The sequence below is a fragment of the Panicum hallii genome, chromosome 6, assembly GCF_002211085.1.
Source record: "Panicum hallii strain FIL2 chromosome 6, PHallii_v3.1, whole genome shotgun sequence".
Lineage (NCBI taxonomy): Eukaryota > Viridiplantae > Streptophyta > Magnoliopsida > Poales > Poaceae > Panicum > Panicum hallii.
Window position 1 is genome coordinate 43,023,474 of NC_038047.1, and position 24,550 is coordinate 43,048,023.

Sequence of the window (24,550 nt, forward strand, 5' to 3'; positions counted from 1 at the left end):
TGCTCAAGTACAGGCCCAAATCAAACCGAGTCGCCAGCCAGAAAATTTTGGGAAAACACCTCCAAGCTCCGCATATTGCCGTTCCAACTCTCTCCCCCGCTCCCCCTCCCCCGTCGTCCTCCCCTCCTCGCCGACGAAACCCTACGCGCTCCCAAGCCGCCGCCACCGCCCGCCTCCGCAGGCGCGATGTACGCCGACAGGAGCTCCGGGCGGAAGCGCTCCGTCAGGGACCGCCTCGGGTCGGGCGGCGGCTCGCGCTCCCGGTCTGACGACGCAAAAAGGTGCGTCCTCGAGCTCGCCCGGTTCAAATCGTTGCTCGTTCCGCCATTCCCGTGCTCGTTGGCGCTACGTGTTTGCGGCTTCTGGTTGGATCGGTAACCGGACAGAGATGGTTGCGGAAATGCTTCTAGGGTCTAGGAATAAGGTGGTTTCGTGGTGCTGGAGATGGTAGCTTTAATGCTTGGTTGCAAAATCTATTACCTTCGTTAGTTTGGTTTTCCTATATGGGGTTCAATCGGTAGTTAGTATATGCAATGCTTGTGGTTGATTGTGTGATTCATCGAACAGAGAGAATTGTGCTACTATTACTGCTGCTTCAAATGTGGTCGTCCGTTGTTGCATGGGATTTTTTTCTTAGTCCGGTTTAGAAGTGGATAGATCGTCACAGTATGCAGACTCAAACACTGAGTTTCCATGTTTTTTCTACAAGGGTTCGCCCATTTTCCACTTATACAATGGAAAAATGCCTTGGGGTTGCATGAGTTCCTCCAGTTGATGTGCGTTTATGCTTTATACAGTGACAACGACTTCTTATTGCAGCCTTAACTATGCAACGGTTCAATCAGTGCGTCCAATTCTCCCGTGCTCTCCGAAAAGGATGAGCTTGTTGACGGATGAGCTTTAAATGGCCGTTGTGTTTCACCTTCCCAGAATTGCAAATTGCTGATGTGATCAGTTGGTTCAGATATCCCAGTTTGTTCAGAAGGAAAATAATCCTGCTGTTCATATCATCCATGTCGGGATTTTTACAGGTTTCGCCGGGATGATGGGACGTGGAGGCGTGAGCTTTATAAGGATTCTGGAGGAACCCAAACTTCATGTAAGAGCCATTGCACGGATAGTTTTGGACACACCTTTATTTCAGTTTGCCTCTGGAGATTTACTGTTAGCCTGTTGCTTCTACTGTGCATGGTTCAGCTGGACCTACTTCCAGAAATCTTCAATCAAACAAAAAATCTCAAGTGGAGCAAAGGATTGAGGTTGTGAAGAAATCATCAGTTCCAGATCTTCGTGAAAAGCTATCTGGTATCCCGAGCCAGCGCCCTCAACTTAGCAGTACTGTTCAGGTCCCAAAGCCTGCAAGAGAGATCGTTAATAGCGACAAACCTGTTCAGAAGAGAGACCCCCCTCCAACTGCCGCCCCTCCTGTCATTAAGAAAGTTAGTGCACCTGCACCCATACCAGCGCCACCTGCACCGCAACAATCCCAGGAAAAGGTGAGATAATTGAGGATTCTTTGTTGTGTGCTCTTGCAGGATTTTGTCCCAATCAATTATTACAGTTCCGCTATTAGTTCTTATGTAATGAGAAATAACATATCATTACCTTTCTTATTTTGCATGTCCTGTGCTGTGAATATAATGGACTACATGACCATTTCATGTTGTAACCCCTTCGATGTTTGCCCAACCATTATTATAAATTCTGATCCAGTGATCCTTTAGGTTTAGTCTTATGCATGATTAATCTTTGAGTCCTTTAGCGTGTTTGAATTCTAAAGTCCTGTTTGCCTTGTCTATTTTTAATGTGCGATTTGCGGTGTCTAAATTCTTGTGTGGAATGTGCTCTTCATCATTAAACCTTTCATTTCAATGCTGTGACAATATATTTCTTTGAAATGTACAGGTTGATGCCTCACTCGAAAGTTTGCTGAAGTCTCTTGATCTAGAGAAGTATTTGATAAATTTCCAGGCTGAAGAGGCATGTTTTGATTTATATGTTAATTTCATATTGTGAATGTGACCAGTGACCCTAAATACACTTATTGGATATTCATCTGTTTCAGGTTGATATGAAAGCACTGGCTTACATGAATGAAGAAGATATGAAGTCTTTAGGAATTCCAATGGTACTGCAAGACCTTTGATATTGAAACACTATCTATAGAATTCTCAATTGCTAGTCTGCTCCTGTTTTTTCTTTCCCAACTGGGTGGCATGCTTATCCTCTGTTCAAAGAGATTTTTCCGGTTGAAGCAATTCAAATATATGAGTTGGTAGAATTTTATAATTTTAGTACTTCCCTGCTTATAGATTGACAGAGTCATCCTAGCAATTGAGTTAATAGCTTCTGAACTATGCTAATGACTAACTTTTGCTTTCAAACTATTTTTAGTGATTGCACTCATGGACCACGGTAGAACCTGTCCTTATCTGCTTCCAACTTGTTGTGTACATATTTAGTAAGATCAGTATTTATCCATATTTCTAGTCACTGTTTGTCTTATGAGAGGATATTTTGATTGGGTAAATTGGATAGAATGGCCTGCTAGTTAGTGCCCTGAGCTGTGTGTTTTCAGTGTGGTTATCATAAGAGCCAGATGCACTAAAGAGTAAAAACTTAGGTCCTAAAGATATTCTAGCCCCACATGCATACACTCAGCTATTACTAATGCTAATGAAAATAGTTTTGTTCGTTTCATCCCATAGTTTTCCATTTTGTACTACTCAATCTACAATTGAAAAGTAGCTACAAGTCTGTTGATTAGGTGTCTATTATTGTACTATTATCAGCTATTCATTTGTTTGCATTCTACTTCAGTTCCCTTGCCCATATTCATTCGTTAGCTTTGTCGTGTTTTCAGGGTCCCAGGAAAAAGATACTATCAGCATTGGTTCACAAAAAGAGGAAGTCATCGAAATCATTGCCTACCAGTTGAGAGATATCTTGGCTTGTGTATTAGCTAGGCAACCCGTTGATCTTGGATATGTGCAACGGCATCATCGACCTGCAGAGTTAACTCCACTGACGTGCAAGATTCCCATTGATTGAGACTTGAGGCATGTATAAATAGAGAACTCCGTGATGTTGGTAGGGTTTTAAGGCAACTAACAGCTTGTTGATGTATGGTTCTATTGCTATCCGGATTATTTGGATCATTGGGATTGTTCCCCTTAATCGTATAAACCTAGTTCTTTCTTGTTGCTGCTGCATAGTATGACTATGCCGATGAATGTCACCTAAATCTCGGCACCACATTTTGGAGGTTTTTGGGTTGTTAGTCCCCTTTGTTTTATGCTTACTTCCTTAGTCAGCTGTGAGCTAATGCTTTTATTTTTCCTCGTGTGTGCACATTGCTCGATGCCCACGTGCCCTTGTTTATCTACCGTGCCTGCATTCTGGATGACTGCTTCCAAGGTGATCATCCAGGATCCAGGGTTTATGCTGGAGTTGTGCTCCAGCAGATCAGTGATGATGCAGAGACGCAGGAGAAAGTTGCGGCTTCTTCAATTCCTTTTCTTTTTGTTCTTTTCGGGTGTTCACTCCTTGCTGGCCAGTGAGGCAGTGACCACTAACCTGGGTCTTTTTTCACTGAAAATTCTCGATCTATATATTGAAAATAGCATCAAACGTAAGTATTTTCTTATGAAGCTGCAATCTGAATTTTTTTAAAAAAATTCGTTTGGTTTAAGACCATTTCTTCCACTGCCGAGGTGAAAACGCAAAAAACCTGCAGGGACTGTCAAAGCAGCGGGCCCCAAGTCTGCGAAACTCGCCGCGTCCGCGGGCCGCGATCGCCGATGAAGAAGCAGCCCTCCCGCCGACGATGCCACCGGAGAGCACTCGTCTCAACCCTATCGTCGCCGCGAATCAGCCGTTCAAGAGCATTTCGGAGTGGAGCCCCGGGACGCGTTGGCCCTCGGGGCCTCGCACCTCTACCAGGAATCCAGGATACCGTCGCCGGCGCCGAGCGGGTCCTGCGCGCCATCCGCCCGACCGGACAAGGCGCGCCGCACCTGTTCGCGTTCGAGGCCACGACCACGCACCACCGCGGTGCGATCTTGCCGTGCCGCTTGGCGGCAAAGCTGGCCGCCGTCGCGCTCGCGCCAGCGTGACGCCAACCGCACACTGGAGAAGGCCTACCTCGGCGGCGGCGGCGGCGGCTAGGCTGTTCCACCTCTTCACCTTCGCCACCGCGTGGGGCTCCGGGCTCCGGGTCATCTTCTCCGGTGGGATCGTCCTGTTCAAGTAAGCAAGCGACACCACCGCTTCCCGTTGGTTTGCTGACACTGGGTGGGGTCGCTTCGTTGCTAGCTTCGTTTGGGAAGGAGCAAAGCATGTCACCGTCGCAGAGCCCGGCCGTCCGCCTACGGCCCCGTTGGCCGGCCGGAATCTCGCCTCGGGACCGACGAGGGGCGTATATGCAAAAATTCGGATCGCAAAGAGGGGGCTATTTGTAAATATTTGGATCGCGATTATGAATCGCGATCCGGTTTAGGGGGTTAAATGTAATATTTCAGGGGGGTATTTTGTAAATATTTGAATCGCGATTATTAAATGCGATCCGATTTAGGGGGTTAAGTGAAAAAAACCTTCGCAGCGGCGGCAATGGCTTCCGCCGGCCGGAGACGTCCTCCCCTCCTCCACGGCCACTCCGTGCACTGTCCCCCTCTCCCTCATCGGCTTCACCGTTCTCCGAGCCCCGACTCATCGCCAGCATCCGGCCCCCACACTCGCAGTCCCCAAATTCGAAGAAGATTTGAGATTGGGGGGGAGATGGGGTTCCGTCTTCCTCACGAGTTCACCCAGACCTCAGCAGACGCACAAGTTGATACGCTGTTGCTGCCAACATAACAGCAATTCGAACTCAATTTCATACGCCAGTCAGTGCAGGCCACCGATTCTGGGAAGAATTTTGAGTGCCTGCAAGGATCGATTCTGTTATTCGTCGCGGTCTACATTACTCCCAACATCCATCCAGAGGCTTTGCCCTTCGTTCAGACTTTCAGCTGGGCATACATCACCTCGACAACGGCTGAACGCCATGGCAGTGTTGTGTTGTTCATCACCTAGCTAACCAAGGGGGAGCTGTGGCGGCCTGGCGGGCCTCCACCGGTGCCTAAAGGGGCGGCGACCCGTATCACGACGTCAGATGACATCCTCCCCACCAAACCTCCAATCTGACGCCCAAACGGCGGCCGTCATGCCGCCGCCCACTTCGTCATGAATCGTCGGGAATTTTGTGAGCTCCCTTTGCTAGAACTTGGAATTTTGTGCCGAAAAGTATCCGAGGTGGATCACACGCCGTTCTCAATTGATCGATCGCGATTAGAAAGAGGTTCTGCTGCGGCCTTTGTATCAGGCCACACAGTTGTAGTTTGTCTTCGGCTCTGCGCCTAGTTTTGTCGAACTGCGATTTGTGGTAGCACTAGGGTCTTAGCTTCAATTGGAGGGTTGAGAAAGTTCCTCGTTCTGTTCTTTTATTAGACATCATCCTAGCATTTTTGTGCCTTAAAAAACCAACTCACTTCTGGTTACCTATGCAGACTGCTATCCTTTAAGCTGTATTTTATGTCTATAACGCTGTGCTTTTATAGTTGCAAACTCGTATGTTTACGGATTAAGTATAGGATACATGAGAATCTTTTGTTTTCCAAAGCATCTGCCAGCAACTTTTGGGCTCATCAGATCCTTCTCATTGCTTGGTTCTCAGTTTAAGGGTGTGTTTGATTTAGCTGTGAGTTGTAAAAAAGCTGCTGTGAGCTGTGAAAAAGTTGCTGTGAGCTGGTAGCTGTAAAAAAGCTGAACGCCGCTTGGTTCAACCTGCTGTGAAAAAATTGAAAATCCATAGAATGTCTGTAACGCCTCTTGGACCCAGATTTGTCGTTTATATACAATATAATCGCAATTACAAGTCACGTAATGGAATGGAAAATTATCACACATGGATAAAAAAAAGCATCTTCCTATCTCCTACATGCTATCTTTCTTCCTGCCTCAACAGAAGCACCACACCCCTCTCCACATCGAGCTCCATGGTGCTCCAGCACACGCGCTCTACCCCTGCTTGCTCTAGCGCAAGTTCTCTGGTGTGCTCCGCGACCCACGCAGGCCACAACGACGGGAAGGGAGCAGGCGAGGGCGAGATCCCGCGGACGACGAGGGGACGGACTAGCTCCTGCGGCCGGCAAGGGGAGGGTCGAGCACGGCGACGGGAGGGGCGTGCGCCGGTGAGAGGAAGGGAGCAGGCTACGGCGACGGGAAGCTAGGGAGCTACGACGGAGAGAGCTCAGGGAGGCCACAGCGATGGGAAGGGAGCAGTGCCAACAAGGGGAAGGCGACAGGAAGCTAGGGAGCTGCAACGGAGAGAGAGAGCTCAGGGAGGCCACAGCGATGGGAAGGGAGCAGCGCCAGCAAGGGGAAGGGAGCAGGCGCTCAACCTAGCTGCGCCGTCGGTGTCTCGCTCGGTTTGGGGAAGAAAGCCACGGGAAGGAGAAAAAAGAACCGAAGCGGTACGCAACTAGGGAGTGGCAGGCGGGTAAATTTCGGCTCAACGCAGCAAAAGCAGGGGGCGAGCAAGCAGCAAAAGCAGGGGGCGAGCTGCTTTTCCATTTGTACGCGCAAATGCAGCCGCGTTGAGAATTCCATTTGTACGCGCAAACGCAGCCGCGTTGAGAAAAGGTGCTGCGGTGTTGGACCCCTTTGGTTCAGCTTATGCGTTTTCAACGCAAAAGCAGCCCCAAAACACTGAACCCAACGGAGCCTAAGGACTGCAGCACAGCCTTCAAATGTGGACTGAGCGTATTTTCTTTCTTTTTAACAGTTTTAATAATTGCAGACCATAGTTATGCATCCGTTTACTTGTTAGGCCACCAAGTATCAATCAATGTTCCTAGCAATTATCAATCAAATATCAACTGATAATAAACATCATGGTACCAATTCTACAAGCACATCTAGCGGCATTGGTCATTTATTGAAAACACAGCAACAGAGGATGCTATTGGAGAAACAAAGGGGGAAGGGGGGCGTCTATTCCCCACGCACGTGAGTGCGAGCTGAGCCATCGCCGAAGGATCCCCCGCCGCTCGCCCCCGCCCCAGCCATCTTCCCCATCTTTGGCGGCTCCTGCGGCCGCATCCACTGCCCGATGCCATCCCCACCCGAGTGAACGCTACGCCCCCGCTCAGTCCCTAGCCCACTAGTTGTCAAACCGCCGCCCTCGGCCAGCGGCATCCCCGCCGCCGTCCGCCGCCGCCCCGCAACCTGCCACCACCGGTCTTCCCTACCACCCCCACCCCCCTCTTCTGAGGTTGCCAGTGGCCACCGGACCCCAGCAACCCCCACCACCCCAAAGGGCCCTAACTCCGGCCGCCGCCGGGTCAACAAGGAAGCCAAACAACGGCGTCCTTCTGCGACTTGCGCAAGCCTACTCGCGCGCATGATAAATAGATTTGCCCAAGGGGGGAAGGTGCTCAGACATGCATGGACAAATCATTCTTCTGCACAAACACCAAAAGGTGGAAATGTTTTTTGCGAGTAAAGAGAACTGAAAATAGAATTAAGTAAAGAGAAATGAAAATAGAATTAAGGAGCAACAGATAAACAGCCATCCTAAAAGCTAAAATTAAATGGTTTGTATTGTTGAACCTGGCAACACTACTATTTGCATCAGTACAATTGCATTACTTTGATAAAAAGTGACCACAACGCATGTCCATACCTCACAAAGTAAGCAGAATTAGATCATGATCCTAATTTCTGTCGTGATTATCGTGCTAGTACCAATCAAAAACATCACCAAGATCACCATCGTCATCATTTCCAGAAGCGTGCTCTTCAGGCTTTTGTACGCCGGGCTCTTCATCCAACCAATTCGAATCATCTTCCTCATGGATGCAATCATCCAGTGCATCCTAACAGTGAAAATAAGATACTAATCTAATTAAATACTACTTAAATAAATTCAATATAAACATAGTGTATGTGTGCTTAAAGAAAAACCTCTTTTCCAGGTTCACTTGATGCGCCATCTTGTTTATGAGTATTGTTAATCTCTTGCTGTGCGACATCTTCAATGTTGAGATTCTTAATTACCTTTTTGAAATACAAATTATCTGCACACATAAATCAAATCAGTAAAATACAAGCACTAATTTAAGCTAAATCAAAGGTCAGGAAAAAAACATGGGTTGACCCGAGTTAAGCAATATACCTCCTGAGCGATGAATTATAGCATCATGGACTAGCAACGGATTTTTTTTCTCCTCGGTTTTAAATTTTGCCCGCACCTGCTGACGGGTCTTATCAGGGAGTAATTGCTGTATCATTGCAAAATCGCTACCAAATTGTTGAAGCCCCTGGTCCAGAATTAAAACAAAAGCACATGTTAAACTGGAATCAACAGAATAGGTAAGCAAATAACATTTTAGAAGATCTGAGATTGTATGCAGCGAAAATAGCAGTCCAAGGGCTTGATTTCTAAAATAAATACCTGATAAAACACATCAGTATCAGATTTTGACCATTTGCCCCGAGTTTGTTTGTTCATGTAGGAATGGTAGTTCAATTTTTTTGTATCTTGTACATGGTTCTGTGTTCTGTCATTGTCGAAGTTCCTTGCTTCCTCATCTCCATAGTCCAAATCATCCATATCATGAAATTGAAAGCTGCTGTGCATAAGATAACAAATTATTAACAGAGGAACACAAATCAAGAAGTTCAAAACTAAAGTACCCAGTTTGACCCTTTTAATTACAAATCTTGATCAAGGATGCCTAAGATATTTTAGTCTTCAACTTAAATTCAGCCAAACCAATCGGCCATCTAAACAAAGAGTGAAATTGGCAAACAGGCTGGCTTAACTTTAAGATGAATTTCTGGGTAGCCAATCAGCCAATGCTTTTGGAAAGCCATAGCCCAAGCAGAGGGGGCATGAACATATTGAGAGACTTTATCGCAAGGAGGTACAAGACCAGATGGGAACTTTTAAAGTTGCTACAGTCAAAAGGGGAGGAGCTGATACATAGTGGAAGGGTTGGGGCTAGTCAACAGATGTATGAAATATACTATCAGGAATGGAACACATAGCACTAATAGGAGTGCGATATAAGCTTTAATGAGGTCCAAAAAATAGTGAAGAATAAAGATGATTCTGGAACCAACATCAATGCCATCAATGCAAACAATAACCTATCTGGAATAAAAAAAAATGTCTCCATGAAAAAAATAAATAGCCTAACAAAGTTTGGAAATCAATATGTAGTAATACTAACAGGCTAAGATTTATGATGTGCTGTGCTGTTGCAGGGTCATTTTGCAAGGTGACATATCTGGATGAGAAGTAGGGACTGGTACACGGGTCCATTGTGCTTGTTTATATGCCCAAGATCTACTTATATGGTATATCTTCTTTTCCCTCGAAAATGCAGGAGATATGCGTATCTTTGTATTGAAGAGGAGAGAACATCCGGACCCTTACAAAAGCAACCACATCACCTCAATAGACTAGGATTAAGCAGGTAGCAGTGAATGTCAAACACAACCACCACTTACAGAATTGATACAACTTGACCTGATCAACAACTTTGGCCATCAAACTATCCTAGACCGAGACTCCTAAGGCCTCTAGCACCAGCCAAGCACCAGAGGTGAGCCTCAGTTTGATATTTGTCTGGATTCTGGGATGCAAGGGGAAGCACAATCGAAGACACATTTATTACGATATTTCCAAAGGGTCCAGGCACCCAGAATGATGAGAGCTCAACACTCTCAACACAACTTATATGACATCATGCATAGCATTCAAAGAAATGGGGAAAAATTAGTATACCTTGTATTAGAGGATGGCCCAGATGGATTCTCTTTTGCCTGAAGAAGCCAAACAAAATCATTAGAATTACCATAAAAATGTTTAAAAATATAACTACTAAACTTGCCACAAAACTCACATTAACACGCTCTCTGGCCTCTTGTAACAACCTCAGGTGTGCTGCACTTAGCTTCATGGGATTTATCTCATGAGGTTTTTCCAGTAAAGTCTTAACCTCTTAAACAATAAAGGCCCAAGATATAAGAATGAAAACTCACATTATCTAGACTAATGCTTCAAAATTTTAGCCACCAACCTTTCGCTCTCCTCTGACGAATTCTATGGGTAAGCTTCTTCTCAGGTTTTTCTGCCGATGCATCTTTCAAGGTTCTCTTGCGACCCCGTGAAGATACCTGGCTTTTATCTTTTTGGACATTTTGCTGCTGTGGCTCTTCCACATCATCCCTTGATTTTTTCCTAACCTTCCGATTAGTACCGGCAGTGTAATCATCACCACTATCATTATCTTCTTCAACTAATGAAGGTTCAACAGAGTCTTCATCAAAATAGTCATCTGTATGCTTAGGTGTCCCAACTTTCTGTGACTTTTTCCTGCTCCGTAGTTTCATAGATGATCTGTTTTCTCCAATACCCGATTTTGGTAGTTCTTCAACAGCATGATCTAATGGTTCCCCCTCATGGTGCCAGCTCTCATTATCATTATGTTCCTGATCATTAGAATTTTGGATGAAATGTTTAAAAAAACAAGAGAAAGGAGAAACCTTGCACTAGTCACATCTTCTAAGCAGAATCAAATACACTGACCTTTTCAACCGTCTGCTGAGACAAGTTCCGTAAGTTTTCATCAGTTAATTTGTCATTACAGGAATTGCTGAAGTTACCCATCTCAGAATTGGTAACTGTAGAAGTAACAACCCCAGAAGCATCTGACAGACCAAAAGATACAGATTTTCCTTTGCCCTTTTCTCTTCCAACATTTGGTTGAGACTTACAAGTGGCTTCAGCTATAAAATAAATGTGTTTGCTCTTTATGAGAACAAGTACAAAGACTCAAACAAAGATAAATCGTTACACACAGTTAACAATTCATTATGAACAGCCTGCTACGAATGGATCTTATGCAGATAAAAAGGTTAAAATCGGTCAAATTCGAAAAGTCATTAAAAAAGCTTCAATTGATACTAAATAAATATGATACTTTGTTTCATGCTTCCTTAGATTAAGCATACAGAAAAGAAAGAAGAAAATTAACTGGTAGTTCAATCTTTTTTAAATCTTCCCGACATACATAAATGGGATAGGGAGAACCCATTGACCCACCAGCTCGATCCTTTTCTGAAGACAATATGTATGTAACTTTACAATATTTACATCAGATTAAACCTAAAACCAGTGTTGCCAAGGCTGTTGCCTACTAGTGTTGCCAATGACAAGCCATGTAGCTTGCTTAATAATCAACTGTCCTACTAGAACTAGGTCTTGATGCATTAGGAATTTTTTTGTCATGTCCTGAGACATGCACAAACTTGCAGCTTTCCTAGGTCATGCCCATTGCAAAAGTGTGGATTGTCAATGCCTGCGGCAGAAGTCACACATAGGAGCAGCCTATGTAGCACGGACACGGCAGCACACTGGCGTGTTGGTGTCCGACACTGATACGCCGTTGATACATTGCTGATACGCATCGGCATATTAAACTGTAAAAATAAACATCTTTAATCACCGATACTCCATGGACAAGGCGTCGATGCATGTCCAAGCGGCTGAGAGAAGGGAGGTGTGGCAGCCTGAGCTTGACGGTGGGCAGCGGCGACCTGACCTGGATAGCCCTGGCAGCAGGCCAGATCCAGCATGGCTGGGGTCTGGGGCGGCAGGAGGGGCGTAGTCTGACGTGACAAATGGGCGGCCGACGGCAGGAGGTGGCCGGCACGCTGCTGGAGATAGCCTACACACGTCAGAGGTGGAGGAGATGACCGAGCTGAGCCCCGTCCGTTAGGTGGCTGGCATCTGGCGGCCATGGAAAGGGTGGAGTGGAGAAGATGAGAAATCGGCGGTGGGGAGCAGAAGATCAGTTTGTTTGTGTGCTGGAGTAGTGGGCTGCAGTAAGGAGAGGGAGGGATTGGGCTGGGCCATTCCATTCCCTTCTCACCTTTTCTTTTCCTCCCATTTTCTTTTCAATTTGCTGTATATTTGCTACTGCAACAATTTGCTATGTCATGATTATGTCTGTTGCCGTATCACCGTGTCGCCATTTTTGAGAAAACAGCGAATCCCCGCGCGTGTCGGAACGTAGGGTGCAGCAACAGACCAGGCATATGCGCTACCTAATCCCATAAAGTTGTCGCTTGTAGTACCTCCAGCAATGAGGATGCCGCGACATTGGTGCCAGGCCCTCATCACACGTTTGTGGCATCTGAGTTTTATGAAATGCCAGATTAAAGAGCTAACAGTAGAGGTTGGCGGCTATTTCAATAAGTTTTTTTTATTTCTTTGGAGAATAAGCACTTGATAGATCATGTCATCCCACCTGGGCAAAACACCCTACATAACACTCAGAACCTAGCAAAACCACATCAATGACAATTTTAGGGTTTATGTGGTCCAGAGTTGCAAGTGTTAGGGGGTATGATATCTGATTTTATAGTTAGGGGCTAATACTTCTGAAAAAACTATTTTAAAATAAATAAAGTGCTAGACCTCAGAATCACTGTTGGAGCAAACACAACTTACATCTTGAAAACAACACAAATACAAAATTATGTATTTAAGACAGCAATAGTGACTGTTGACCTGACTATCTATGCATTGGAGTTCATATTCAGTATTAAGGCAACAGTAAGGACAAGTCCATAGTAAATGTAACTTCAATCTCATTTATACTTAATAAGTTTTTCAACCTTGTAATGTAACTCTCAAGTGCAGAGAACAAAGATGTTAGACGCAGTAAAGATTAAAGAAGAAGTCCCACCAGGAAAAACAAGTGTACCTGAGACTTTTCCAACCATCGATTCAGCACCATCCATAGGAGTATCAACTAGTTCATTGTAGTAGTCTAAATCATCAGTAGCATCCACATTCTAAAATGTCAATAACAGTTGGATAAGGAAATATTTTTGCTACCAATTATCATATGAAATATCAATACATTAATTAAAAGGAGCTTCGTCTGCACCTTTGGCTAGAACTTTGCAACTCTTTCCTCTTTAGCTTGTGCACCAAACATTTCCTCAAATTCATCTACATCATCAATAGTCTTGCCACATGAACTGGCATGTGACACTTGGATGTGTGAAACCACCAAGCTTTCTTGATGTGTAGCTAATTTAGACAAATCAGCATTTTGCTTGTCACCTTGAGAAATCCTATCTGCAGCAGCACCACCACCCGGAGGTCCCAATGGAACTGTCAGCACATCATCCGATGGTGTCTCAAGAATACCTTGAGAATCAGCTTTATCATCAGGTGTCTCACTACCAGGGCATGTCAAGGATGCTCTTTCTTGGCTGGTGAGTTCTTTAGAAGAACTGACTTGATTTAAGGCTCCTTGTTTCCCAATTCCATTTTCCAAAGTAGGATTAGACGCTGCAGATCTGGATGACAAAGCAGATTTTCGGGGTTTGGCCCGTTGCTTGGGACGGAACTTTGCAGCGGTCTGGACGTCTTATGAGGCATCAAAGATGTTGTCGAAGTTGGCCTCGTCATCAATCATCTGTGCAACCGTTGTGTTCTACAGCTATCTTGAAATGTAAATGTCACTGGAAGGAACATTACAAATTTAGGAAAGCAAAGGTGGCAAACATAGAAACAGACAAGAAAAAAAGGAAATAAAACCCCTTGGGGCCTGTGGAGTGTAGAGTTAGGATTCGGATATTTCACAAGAACATCGGGAATTTAGTTAAATTTGAATTAAATACAAAACTTGCAAATGATATAGCCCAATGCAAAGATAGTTGATGGCACTTATATTTACACGGGTCGGAAGCAGTAGAGCAGGCAAACACAGTGCATCATCACGTGAGAGTAATGGCAGAGCTCTAGACGGAGGACAACCGGCAGCGACAAATAACTAACTAAACCGCAGCAAAAGCACGCGGCGCCAACAATGGGTATAACATTACTATGTCAAAACAGACAAAAATTCCAAGAAAGTTGGGGGCAATGCCCAATCGGTTTATGTTGTACCCTCAGCAAAAGCCATATAATAGCATTATTCTCTAAGATTTCCATACCCAACTCACAATTTTCCCAGGATGCCTACATCAGCAATACTACTGTCTAGACTAAGCTTAAACGTGGTTGCTTTTGCACATTACAAATGCTATATCTAAGATTGCCGAACCGTTTCAGCGTCCATCACCTTCTGCACGGGTAAAGAAAAGGTCCCCCCTGCTTGGGTTTAAGTTGAATCCCCAATTCCACTGAGATCGATCAATAGTACAGCGCCCTGAATAATTATCTAATAAAACAATGGGCGGATGGATTGCAACACCAGAGCACCATGTAGAAATGAAATTCGCAACTAGGTCAATAGAGACAAAGGAATATTCGAATTTGACAGAAAAAAAAAAGCTGTGGCAACGGGAGTTCATCCAAGCAAACCTGGGAATACTTACCGATGAGAGAAGAAACCAATCGCGTGCGGAGGGGTATTCAACCCACTCTACCACACCGAGAGCAGAAGGGCGATGGGGCGACGGTGGCAAGGGGACGCCGGGCCGGAGGCGAGGGCACGAGGCGGCGCCGCGGCGGGATTCTGCCTTGGGTTTACTCTATATAGGAGTCCAGTCGTCTGTTGCCGCAACCGTTGCTTCGGGAGGTGCCTGTCTCTTCTTGGCATAGAAGCGGCGGAGGCTCTGTTTGGAGATGCAGGTGGAAAGGGAAGGGATGTGGGCGGCGGGCTCATGGGCTGGAGGCCCACAATGCTGCTACTTGGTAAACCCTTGCTTCGGGAGGTGCCTGTCTCTTCTTGGCATAGAAGCGGCGGCGGCTCTGTTTGGAGACGCAGGTGGAAAGGGAAGGGATGTGTGCGGCGGGCTCATGGGCTGGAGGCCCACAATGCTGCTACTTGGTAAACCCTTGCTTCGGGAGGTGCCTGTCTCTTTTTGGCATAGAAGCGGCGGCGGCTCTGTTTGGAGACGCAGGTGGAAAGGGAAGGGATGTGGGCGGCGGGCTCATGGGCTGTCATGGGCTGGAGGCCCACAATGCTGCTACTTGGTACCGCGGCTCTATTTGGAGACGCAGGTGGAAAGGGAAGGGATGTGGGCGGCGGGCTCATGGGCTGTCATGGGCTGGGCGCGGCTCATGAGCATTGTCGGCCTCCAGCTGTCAGCATTGTGGGCCTCCAGCCCATGACAGCCCATGAGCCCGCCGCACACATCCCTTCCCTTTCCACCTGCGTCTCCAAACAGAGCCGCCGCCGCTTCTATGCCAAGAAGAGACAGGCACCTCCCGAAGCAACGGTTGCGGCGACAGACGGCTGGACTCCTATATGGAGTAAACCCAAGGCAGAATCCCGCCGCCTCGTGCCCTCGCCTCCGGCCCGGCGTCCCCTTGCCACCGCCGCCCCATCGCCCTTCTGCTCTCGGTGTGGTAGAGTGGGTTGAATACCCCTCCGCACGTGATTGGTTTCTTCTCTCGTCGGTAAGTATTCCCAGCTTTGCTTGGATGAACTCCCGTTGCCACAGCTTTTTTTTCTGTCAAATTCGAATATTCCTTTGTCTCTATTGAGCTAGTTGCGAATTTCATTTCTACATGGTGCCCTGGTGTTGCAATCCATCCGCCCATTGTTTTATTAGATAATTATTCAGGGCGCTGTACTATTGATCGATCTCAGTGGAATTGGGGATTCAACTTAAACCCAAGCAGGGGGGACCTTTTCTTTACCCCTGCAGAAGGTGATGGACGCTGAAACGGTTTGGCAATCTTAGATATAGCATTTGTAATGTGCAAAAGCAACCACGTTTAAGCTTAGTCTAGACAGTAGTATTGCTGATGTAGGCATCCTGGGAAAATTGTGAGTTGGGTATGGAAATCTTAGAGAATAATGCTATTATATGGCTTTTGCTGAGGGTACAAGGTAAACTGATTGGGCATTGCCCCCAACTTTCTTGGAAATTTTGTCTGTTTTGACATAGTAGCATTATACCCATTGTTGTCGCCGCGTGCTTTTGCTGCGGTTTAGTTAGTTATTTGTCGCTGCCGGTTGTCCTCCGTCTAGAGCTCTGCCATTACTCTCACGTGATGATGCACTGTGTTTGCCTGCTCTACTGCTTCCGACCCGTGTAAATGTAAGTGCCATCAACTATCTTTCCATTGGGCTATATCATTGGGCTATATCATTTGCAAAGTTCCGTCCCAAGCAACGGGCCAAACCCCGAAAATCTGCTTTGTCATCCAGATCTGCAGCGTCTAATCCTACTGTGGAAAATGGAATTGGGAAACAAGGAGCCTTAAATCAAGTCAGTTCTTCTAAAGAACTCACCAGCCAAGAAGGAGCATCCTTGACACCTGATGATAAAGCTGATTCTCAAGGTATTCTTGAGACACCATCGGATGATGTGCTGACAGTTCCATTGGGACCTCCGGGTGGTGGTGCTGCTGCAGATAGGATTTCTCAAGGTGACAAGCAAAATGCTGATTTGTCTAAATTAGCTACACATCAAGAAAGCTTGGTGGTTTCACACATCCAAGTGTCACATGCCAGTTCATGTGGCAAGACTATTGATGATGTAGATGAATTTGAGGAAATGTTTGGTGCACAAGCTAAAGAGGAAAGAGTTGCAAAGTTCTAGCCAAAGGTGCAGACGAAGCTCCTTTTAATTAATGTATTGATATTTCATATGATAATTGGTAGCAAAAATATTTCCTTATCCAACCGTTATTGACATTTTAGAATGTGGATGCTACTGATGATTTAGACTACTACAATGAACTAGTTGATACTCCTATGGATGGTGCTGAATCGATGGTTGGAAAAGTCTCAGGTACACTTGTTTTTCCTGGTGGGACTTCTTCTTTAATCTTTACTGCGTCTGACATCTTTGTTCTCTGCACTTGAGAGTTACATTACAAGGTTGAAAAACTTATTAAGTATAAATGAGATTGAAGTTACATTTACTATGGACTTGTCCTTACTGTTGCCTTAATACTGAATATGAACTCCAATGCATAGATAGTTAGGTCAACAATCACTATTTCTGTCTTAGATACATAATTTTGTATTTGTGTTGTTTTCAAGATGTAAGTTGTGTTTGCTCCAACAGTGATTCTGAGGTCTAGCACTTTATTTATTTTAAAATAGTTTTTTCAGAAGTATTAGCCCCTAACTATAAAATCAGATATCATACCCCCTAACACTTGCAACTCTGGACCACATAAACCCTAAAATTGTCATTGATGTGGTTTTGCTAGGTTCTGAGTGTTATGTAGGGTGTTTTGCCCAGGTGGGATGACATGATCTATCAAGTGCTTATTCTCCAAAGAAATAAAAAAAACTTATTGAAATAGCCGCCAACCTCTACTGTTAGCTCTTTAATCTGGCATTTCATAAAACTCAGATGCCACAAACGTGTGATGAGGGCCTGGCACCAATGTCGCGGCATCCTCATTGCTGGAGGTACTACAAGCGACAACTTTATGGGATTAGGTAGCGCATATGCCTGGTCTGTTGCTGCACCCTACGTTACACCAATTCCGACACGCGCGGGGATTCGCTGTTTTCCCAAAAATGGCGACACGATGATACGGCAACAGACATAATCATGACACAGCAAATTGTTGCAGTAGCAAATATACAGCAAATTGAAAAGAAAATGGGAGGAAAAGAAAATGGGAGCAAATGCATTTGGTTCAGCTGGCGCGTTCGAAACGCGAACGCTCGCTGCCGACGCTCAACCAAACGGGGCCTTCCTAGGTCATGCCCATTGCAAAAGTGTGGATTGTCATTGCCTGCGGCAGAAGTCACACATAGGTGCAGCCTATGTAGCACGGACACGGCAGCACACTGGCGTGTCGGTGTCCAACACTGATACGCCGTTGATACATTGCTGATACGCATCGGCATATTAAACTGTAAGAATAAACATCTTTAATCACCGATACTCCATGGACAAGGCGTCGATGCATGTCCAAGCAGCTGAGAGAAGGGAGGTGCGGCAGCCTAAGCTTGACGGTGGGCAGCGGCGACCTGACCTGGATAGCCCTGGCAACAGGCCAGATCCAGCATGGCTAGGGTCTGGGGCGGCAGGAGGGGCGTAATCTGACGTGACAAATGGGTGGCCGATGGCAGGAGGTGGCCGGCACGCTGCTGGAAATAGCCATTGAGCATCTATTTCCGAAGTCCCGACTTGGCATGTTTACTTGATCATTTGCATGTTTTTTCAAACCATCAATGCAAGTGCTACTTGCATCTATGTGAAAAGCAAAAGGTCGGAACTTCATCCTTTTTCTAAAAAGAATGTGATAAGCAAAAACACACAGAGAAAGAAGATGATCTGCTGAAGTGAGGAAAGTCAGTAATCAGGTACTCTGCAAGCATAAACACTAATATCATTGCCACACTAAGATTCATTTCCTAATTCTTGGCAATACATGGTATTGTGGGTACAAAATTCAGGAACAAAACTACTAAGGGGAAAAAACTACATATTATTGATGTGATCAGACATATTTCTCTAATTGACAAACCATCAGTATGTAAAACTGCTCCCACAATTACACTGTTAATGATAATTACACAATCCATATCCAAATTTAAAACATGAGACACAGAAATCTTAAGCACAAAGAAATGTACCTTGTCCCAGCTTGAACTTGAAGGGATCTCCACGATCACGGCTTGAATCAAACTTTGTTCCATCAAGGAGTGTACCCGTGTAATGCACTGTAACATCAACAAAAGCACATCAGCACAAGCATACCCATTATATTTCTCCAAGAACAAGATGAGAAAACAATCCATAGATCACCCAACATCAGCAATTAACAATGCATTGCCTCAAACACCCTATTTTGCACAGTCACATATGAAGCATAGAAATCTATGGCTCAGAGCACTACTTACGTTCAGAGGAATATCCCAAATAGAAAATGCTACAACAAAGCCCTGCTTCGCGTATAGCCTTATGCACACTGGAAGCATGGAGTAGCCTAAAGTCCTGGCAAACGATTCCAGCTTAACAGATGTCGGCATAAAAATCATGCTAGACGGACTAAACCCCAGTCCACCACTAATTCCGCGCCCCAATTGCCAAGCCAATTAGACAATCCCCCCAATCAGGTCATGAACCGACCACACGAACAGAAGTCAAAGCACACCTCACTGACTGGAGAGCGAGGAGCTGAGCTGCGGTGAGCGCGGATACCTTCGACCTCGTCGCCGACCTCGGGCGTCTCCCAGCCCTCGCCCTCCTTGAGCAGCTTCTTCTTGAGCCCCTGCTTCCCGAGCTCCTTCTCCTCGCCCACCTTCATGACCGGGCCCTCGTCGCCGCCGAAGTCGCCCATCTCGTCGTCGCCCATCATCTCGTCGGCGCCGGCCGGGGGCATCTCGAAGTCCTCGTCCATGGCGCGGGTGGGGGCGCCGAGCCGAGATCCGCGCGCTGCTAGGGTTCCGAGCTCGCTAGGGTTCGGGCGTTTTGGAAGGTTCGAGAGGGAGCGCACGAGGGAGGAAATGATGGGGATGCGCCAGGGGAGAGCTGGGGTTTAAGGTCTGTTTGGAATCATGCCTAGCGCCGCCGCCTAACTTTACGCGTGCCAAACGTACGTTAGCCAAACGTTTAGATCCTAATTAGCGCACCACACTATGTTAGGCGAGGTACAGTTAGCTCGCCACACAAAAAAATGCCACAGGTGCGGCGCTCGATTTGGCCGCCACACCCAAATCGCGCCACAGCTCAGTCTCCTCCCTCCTCCCGTCCGCGCCGCCCAGCTACTGGTCCTCCCGCCGCCGGCGCCGGTGCCGCCCGCCCCGCGACCCTCCCCCCCCCGGCCGGACCCCCACCGGCGGAACGCCGCCGCCCGCCGGACCCCACCCCCTCGCGGAACGCCGCCGCCGCGGCAGGCACCGCCCGCACCCCCCCACCCCCGCAGAAGGTCTGCCGCCGATAGAGCGAGCGGCCGCCCGCGCCCCCACCCCCCCCCCCAAAGCATTTGGCTAACATTTTTGTTCCTTTTTCAGGTATTTTTCCAACAAGGCAGTCATCTTCTGCTTTGAGGTATAACTATCTTCTAGATTTTTTACTTGTATCATATGTGTTGTATGCATTCTAAAATAATTCTTAAATCTGAATAGATGGGTGCAACGAAGGATTATCTTGAGAACTATTATTATGATTATAACATTCGAAGAAGAAGGTTGCTTATTTGCATAGCCATCTGCGTTTGTATGTTGTGGTACAAGTTACAAGAAGATAGATTGATGAGGAGGCCCAAATATGGTTCTTTATTAGAAAGAGATTTGGAAAAAGAAAGAATGTTAAACCGTTTATATAATGGAACTGAAGCTAACTGTATTAGTGAGTTGCGCATGCGTAAAATTATTTTTCACCGGTTATGTGGTTTTTTAAGATCTCGTGGATTGTTAGAGGATAGTATTAATGTGTCAATTGAGAAACAAGTAGCTATATTCTTGAAATTTGTTGGTCATAGATGGACAAATAGATCAGTTGGCTTTAAGTTCTTACGCTCCGGAGAGACTGTTAGTAGATATTTTAATGCTGTTTTGGATGTTTTATGTGTATTGTCTCGTGATATTATTGTCATAAGAACTACGGAAACATATACAAAGATATCCACCAGCCTAGGAAGATTTTACCCATACTTTGAGGTAATATATATATATATATAATGCAATGAATTCATTTTTATATTAATTTGTAATAATCACTAACAGGAGCACTTTTTTTATTTGTGTTAGAAATGTGTAGGAGCATTGGATGGCACACATATACCGGCATCGGTGATAGGTTTAGGGGTAGAAAGCACTATCCAACACAAAATGTCTTAGCTGCCGTAGATTTTGACCTTAAGTTTACATATGTGTTGGCCGGATGGAAAGGATCAGCTCATGATTCATTTGTGCTTCAAGATGCATTATCACGGCCATCAGGTTTAAAAATTCCAGAAGGTATAAGTCAAGTCATTAATATACCGTGTTTTAGCTTCCAAAATGAATAGCTAATGGTAGTTCAATCTAATTGTAGGTTACTACTTTTTAGCCGATGCTGGTTATGCTGCTAGACCTGGCATATTACCTCCATATCGAGGTGTCCGGTACCACCTTAAGGAGTTTCAGGGTACTGGACGACCGGAGAATCCAAAAGAATTGTTCAACCTTCGTCACTCCTCTCCTAGGACAACGATTGAGCGGGCATTTGGCACACTCAGATTTAAGATACTTACAAGTCAACCATTCTTCCCTTTAAAAACACAAGTCAAAATAGTTTTGGTATGCTGCACTTTGCATAACTTTATAATTGATAATGGACCTGATATTTATGTTTATGATGATGCGACATAGTTTCAAACTCTTCCAAAAAGCAATCGTTCATATGGGAATATTAATAGGGACAACCAGCAATGGGCAACCATACGTGATTAGTTAGCTCACCAAATGTGGGATGAGTGGGACCAAAATTGATGATTGTGCTGCTGTTTTGAGATATTATTTTAAATATATTGTATGGCTTTATTGAGACCTTATTTAATTGTTTTGAGATATTATTATGTGGCTGTTTTGAGACCCTATTTAATTGATTTGGGTTGCTGTTTTGAGATCTTGTTTAATTGTATCATATGGCTGTTTTTAGACCCTATTTAATTGAATTGTGTTGCTGTTTAACTGTATTATGAGGCTGTTTTGACACCCTATTTGATTGTAACATTATAACATGTGGCAATTTTGAGACACTGTTATGAACTGATCTTGAGTATAGATATGGGCAAGGGGAAGGAAAAGGATGAAGATGATGGCACCACTCGCGAGAGGATCATTTTATGGGATGAGGATCGAACTAAATTTATGCTTGGTTGGTTCATTGACTACATAAAGGAGCAGCATGCTGGTTTCAAGATAAAAAAAACAGCATCACTTTAAGTGTTCAGAAGTATTGAACAGGCAGTTCAATATGGGGGTAACTGCTACTTAAGTTGAGAGACATTTCAGACATTATAAGAAAAATTGGAAGTTTATTAGAACAGCTTTAAGCAAGAGTGGTAACACATTTGACACCTCAAGATCTATGATTATCATATCTGAATCAGAGAAGGCTAACCTACAGGTATTCTCTTTTTCCAATCTTTTTTGTTAATATATTGCTAAGTGATTGAAATATTGATTATTAACAAATAGCATGTTACTATATGCAGGTCAGGGCAAGAAGGCTCCTGTCCAAACCCATCAAATTCTTCAATGAAATGCAAGAACTATTCCTTAACAGCAGTGTTGATGGTTCTCTTGCCATGGACGCCAATACTTGTATGAATGAGACACAAGCTGATGAAGATAATGATTATAATGATGACATATGCAATGACTTGTCCAGCTATGCTCCGTCTGAAGATAATCTAGGTGATGATTCACACACTTTACCTTCCCCTATAAGTGGACAGCCCAGCATAACATCCCAAGTGGCTAAGCAAAGCTCATCTAGCTCGGGAGTCAAGCGTCTAAGAAGTGAGGGAAAAGCACCCAAGAGAGATGTGAGACCAAAGAGCCGCATGTCTAGGGTAGGAGATGCAATCACGTCTACTTTAGTGGAACTTCAAAATGAAATCAAGAAGCCACCACCACCTCCACCACCTATGCGCAGCTCTGATGATATATTATGATAAAAACTTGAGAACATGACTTTAACTACTGACCAAAAGCTGATGGTAGGAACATTTCTAGCATCCAAAGAACAAAAGGGAATGCGTAGTTTCTTATCAGGCTCATCCGAGGTAACATTTCAGTCATGGATTTTCAAGTTTCTTACTGATTCGGGGCTGTGAATTGGCTATGTATGGTCGCCTGCTATTTTGTTTAAGTACTCAGGTAATACTTGTTCTATTTCAGTATTCATTGTGAAAATTGTTTACATTTTGCTAAGTTCAATTTTCACTTGTATTAGGCTCATCGAGTTTTCAGCTAGGAGGATATGGTCAATGAAGACTGGGAGTTCTTTTGCACTTTTTGTAGGCTGCTCCACTCTTTTGTTAAGCAATAAGTGCTTCTTTTATAGGCTCTGCTTGACGGTTCATGGAGATGGATAGTTTTGATGATAGCTGTTGCTTCACCCTTTTGTTAACTTTAGTTAATGGATGTTAAGAGATGATACTTGTAGAGGGCTCTTATGCACTTATATGACAGTTGTTATGAATGTTACATGTCTATTATGAACATGTTATATGGCTGTTTCGAACATGTTATATGGATGTTATGACATATTATTAACATGGTATGGCTGTTTATATGGATTTGTGTACATGTATTATCAGCTTGTTGTATTTTGTTTGAATGGTATACTCAATAATCGCTTACAAAATTATGTGGCATAAATGAAGTTAGGCAGTGAACCAAACAGCTGCCAGTCTGCCTAACTTGAAGTGTGGTAGCAGTCCAAACTGCAGCCACACTTTTTCCATGTACGCCTAACCTTAGGCGTGGCAATGAACCAAACGCAGAACTAAGCTAGGCACCTTAGGCACGCCACATGTGTGGCAAGGTGCTAAGGTTAGGTGGTGGCGCCTTAGGCGTAATTCCAAACAGCCCCTAAAAGGGGTCGGGTGGGGTTCTAGAGTGTTCCGAGCGAGGATTAACAACGGGAAAAGCCAACGGCTCGGATGCTTCTAGTTGTGGGCCGCTGGATCGGAGCTTGGCGTGCTGGTGGCGTCGAGGAACTCGGGAATGGGACGAGTGTAAGCATCTAGGCCCTCAAGGTATGTTTCGGTGATTAATGACAACCATTATTGTGACTAATGAGTTTGTGCAGCTTTATAGATCATTATCGCTCATTTGGTTATATGTCAAAAGAGGCCCCTAATTTTTCATTATTCAAAAAGGCGATCTCGACATTCACTCAATAATATGTCAAGACTAAGGATCCTTCTAGTCCTAAGTGTCATAAGGTTGAGAAGGACGCTTAGGTTAGTATAGGTTTTATAGTTTTGTAGTGATCGCACTATTAAGAGGGGTTTTAGGCTTAGTAACTTGAGCATGGACATGGTCATTTGAAAATGGATGCACACAATGGACACTCAGGTTTCTAGAAGCTCAAATAAGTGGTTCTCAACTTATATCTCAAGAATATTTGGATTTCATTCAAGACTCAAATCAGAAAAGGCAAAATCAGAAAAAACCCTTAACACCGGTTTAACCGACGCCTCAACTTTTCTATACGTCGGTTAAACGAGGTCAGCAGAGTCTGGACAAGTCAACACACCGGTTAAACCGATGATATTTGAAATTGGACGTCGGTGCAGTTGTCCAGAGACTTGGTTTTTTAGTTGATCAGTGACAACTACACTCACCGGTTAAACCGATGACGCATCGGTTGATCTGCCCAAGTTGTAACGGCTAGTTTTCAGAAGGGGTAGTTTACATTCACCGGTTAAACCGACGATGACTATTGGAGGTACGTCGGATTAACCGGCGCTACGCAGTTTTCTGGCAGCTTTTTCTCCAACGGCTCTATTCGTGTGACCTGCCTATATATACCCCTCCAATGGGTCATTTTACTGTTC

At 45.0% G+C, this 24,550-nt stretch overlaps 3 protein-coding genes across 8 annotated transcripts; 2 read left to right on the top strand and 1 right to left on the bottom strand.

Moving 5' to 3' along the window:
• The first annotated feature begins 77 nt into the window (after nt 1-77).
• LOC112897070 (ankyrin repeat and SAM domain-containing protein 6-like) lies at nt 78-3,255 on the top strand. Its single transcript, XM_025965262.1, has 6 exons — nt 78-281; nt 1,032-1,099; nt 1,198-1,496; nt 1,906-1,980; nt 2,066-2,128; nt 2,864-3,255. Exons 1-6 carry the CDS (start codon nt 187-189, stop codon nt 2,936-2,938), a joined length of 675 nt encoding a protein of 224 aa, XP_025821047.1. The 5' UTR covers nt 78-186; the 3' UTR covers nt 2,939-3,255.
• Nucleotides 3,256-3,810: 555 nt separating this feature from the next.
• On the top strand, nt 3,811-22,657 carry LOC112898365. The gene is made up of 5 exons (XM_025966693.1): nt 3,811-4,248; nt 20,007-20,043; nt 21,774-21,891; nt 22,028-22,107; nt 22,196-22,657. The coding sequence occupies exons 1-5, from the start codon at nt 3,827-3,829 to the stop codon at nt 22,655-22,657; spliced, it is 1,119 nt and encodes a 372-aa protein (XP_025822478.1). The 5' UTR covers nt 3,811-3,826.
• Nucleotides 6,639-19,528, bottom strand: LOC112896733 (transcription factor TFIIIB component B''-like). Of its 6 annotated transcripts, XR_003229537.1 has the most exons (13): nt 19,195-19,528; nt 18,627-18,713; nt 16,832-16,884; nt 12,819-12,831; nt 10,637-10,836; nt 10,128-10,539; nt 9,951-10,048; nt 9,833-9,870; nt 8,495-8,672; nt 8,216-8,360; nt 8,005-8,117; nt 7,724-7,916; nt 6,639-7,502 (listed from the first exon to the last, which is right to left on the bottom strand). XR_003229537.1 is itself a non-coding variant. In XM_025964849.1 (12 exons), exons 2-12 carry the CDS (start codon nt 18,687-18,689, stop codon nt 7,779-7,781), a joined length of 1,446 nt encoding a protein of 481 aa, XP_025820634.1. In that variant the 5' UTR covers nt 18,690-18,713; nt 19,195-19,335; the 3' UTR covers nt 7,541-7,778. The 6 variants fall into 6 exon arrangements, 5 of the variants coding, with proteins under 5 accessions (XP_025820634.1, XP_025820635.1, XP_025820632.1 ...); XM_025964849.1 differs by lacking the exon at nt 6,639-7,502 and having other exon boundaries at nt 7,541-7,916; nt 16,832-16,879; nt 19,195-19,335; XM_025964847.1 differs by lacking the exon at nt 6,639-7,502 and having other exon boundaries at nt 7,557-7,916; nt 8,495-8,669; nt 19,195-19,527.
• Nucleotides 22,658-24,550: the final 1,893 nt, after the last annotated feature.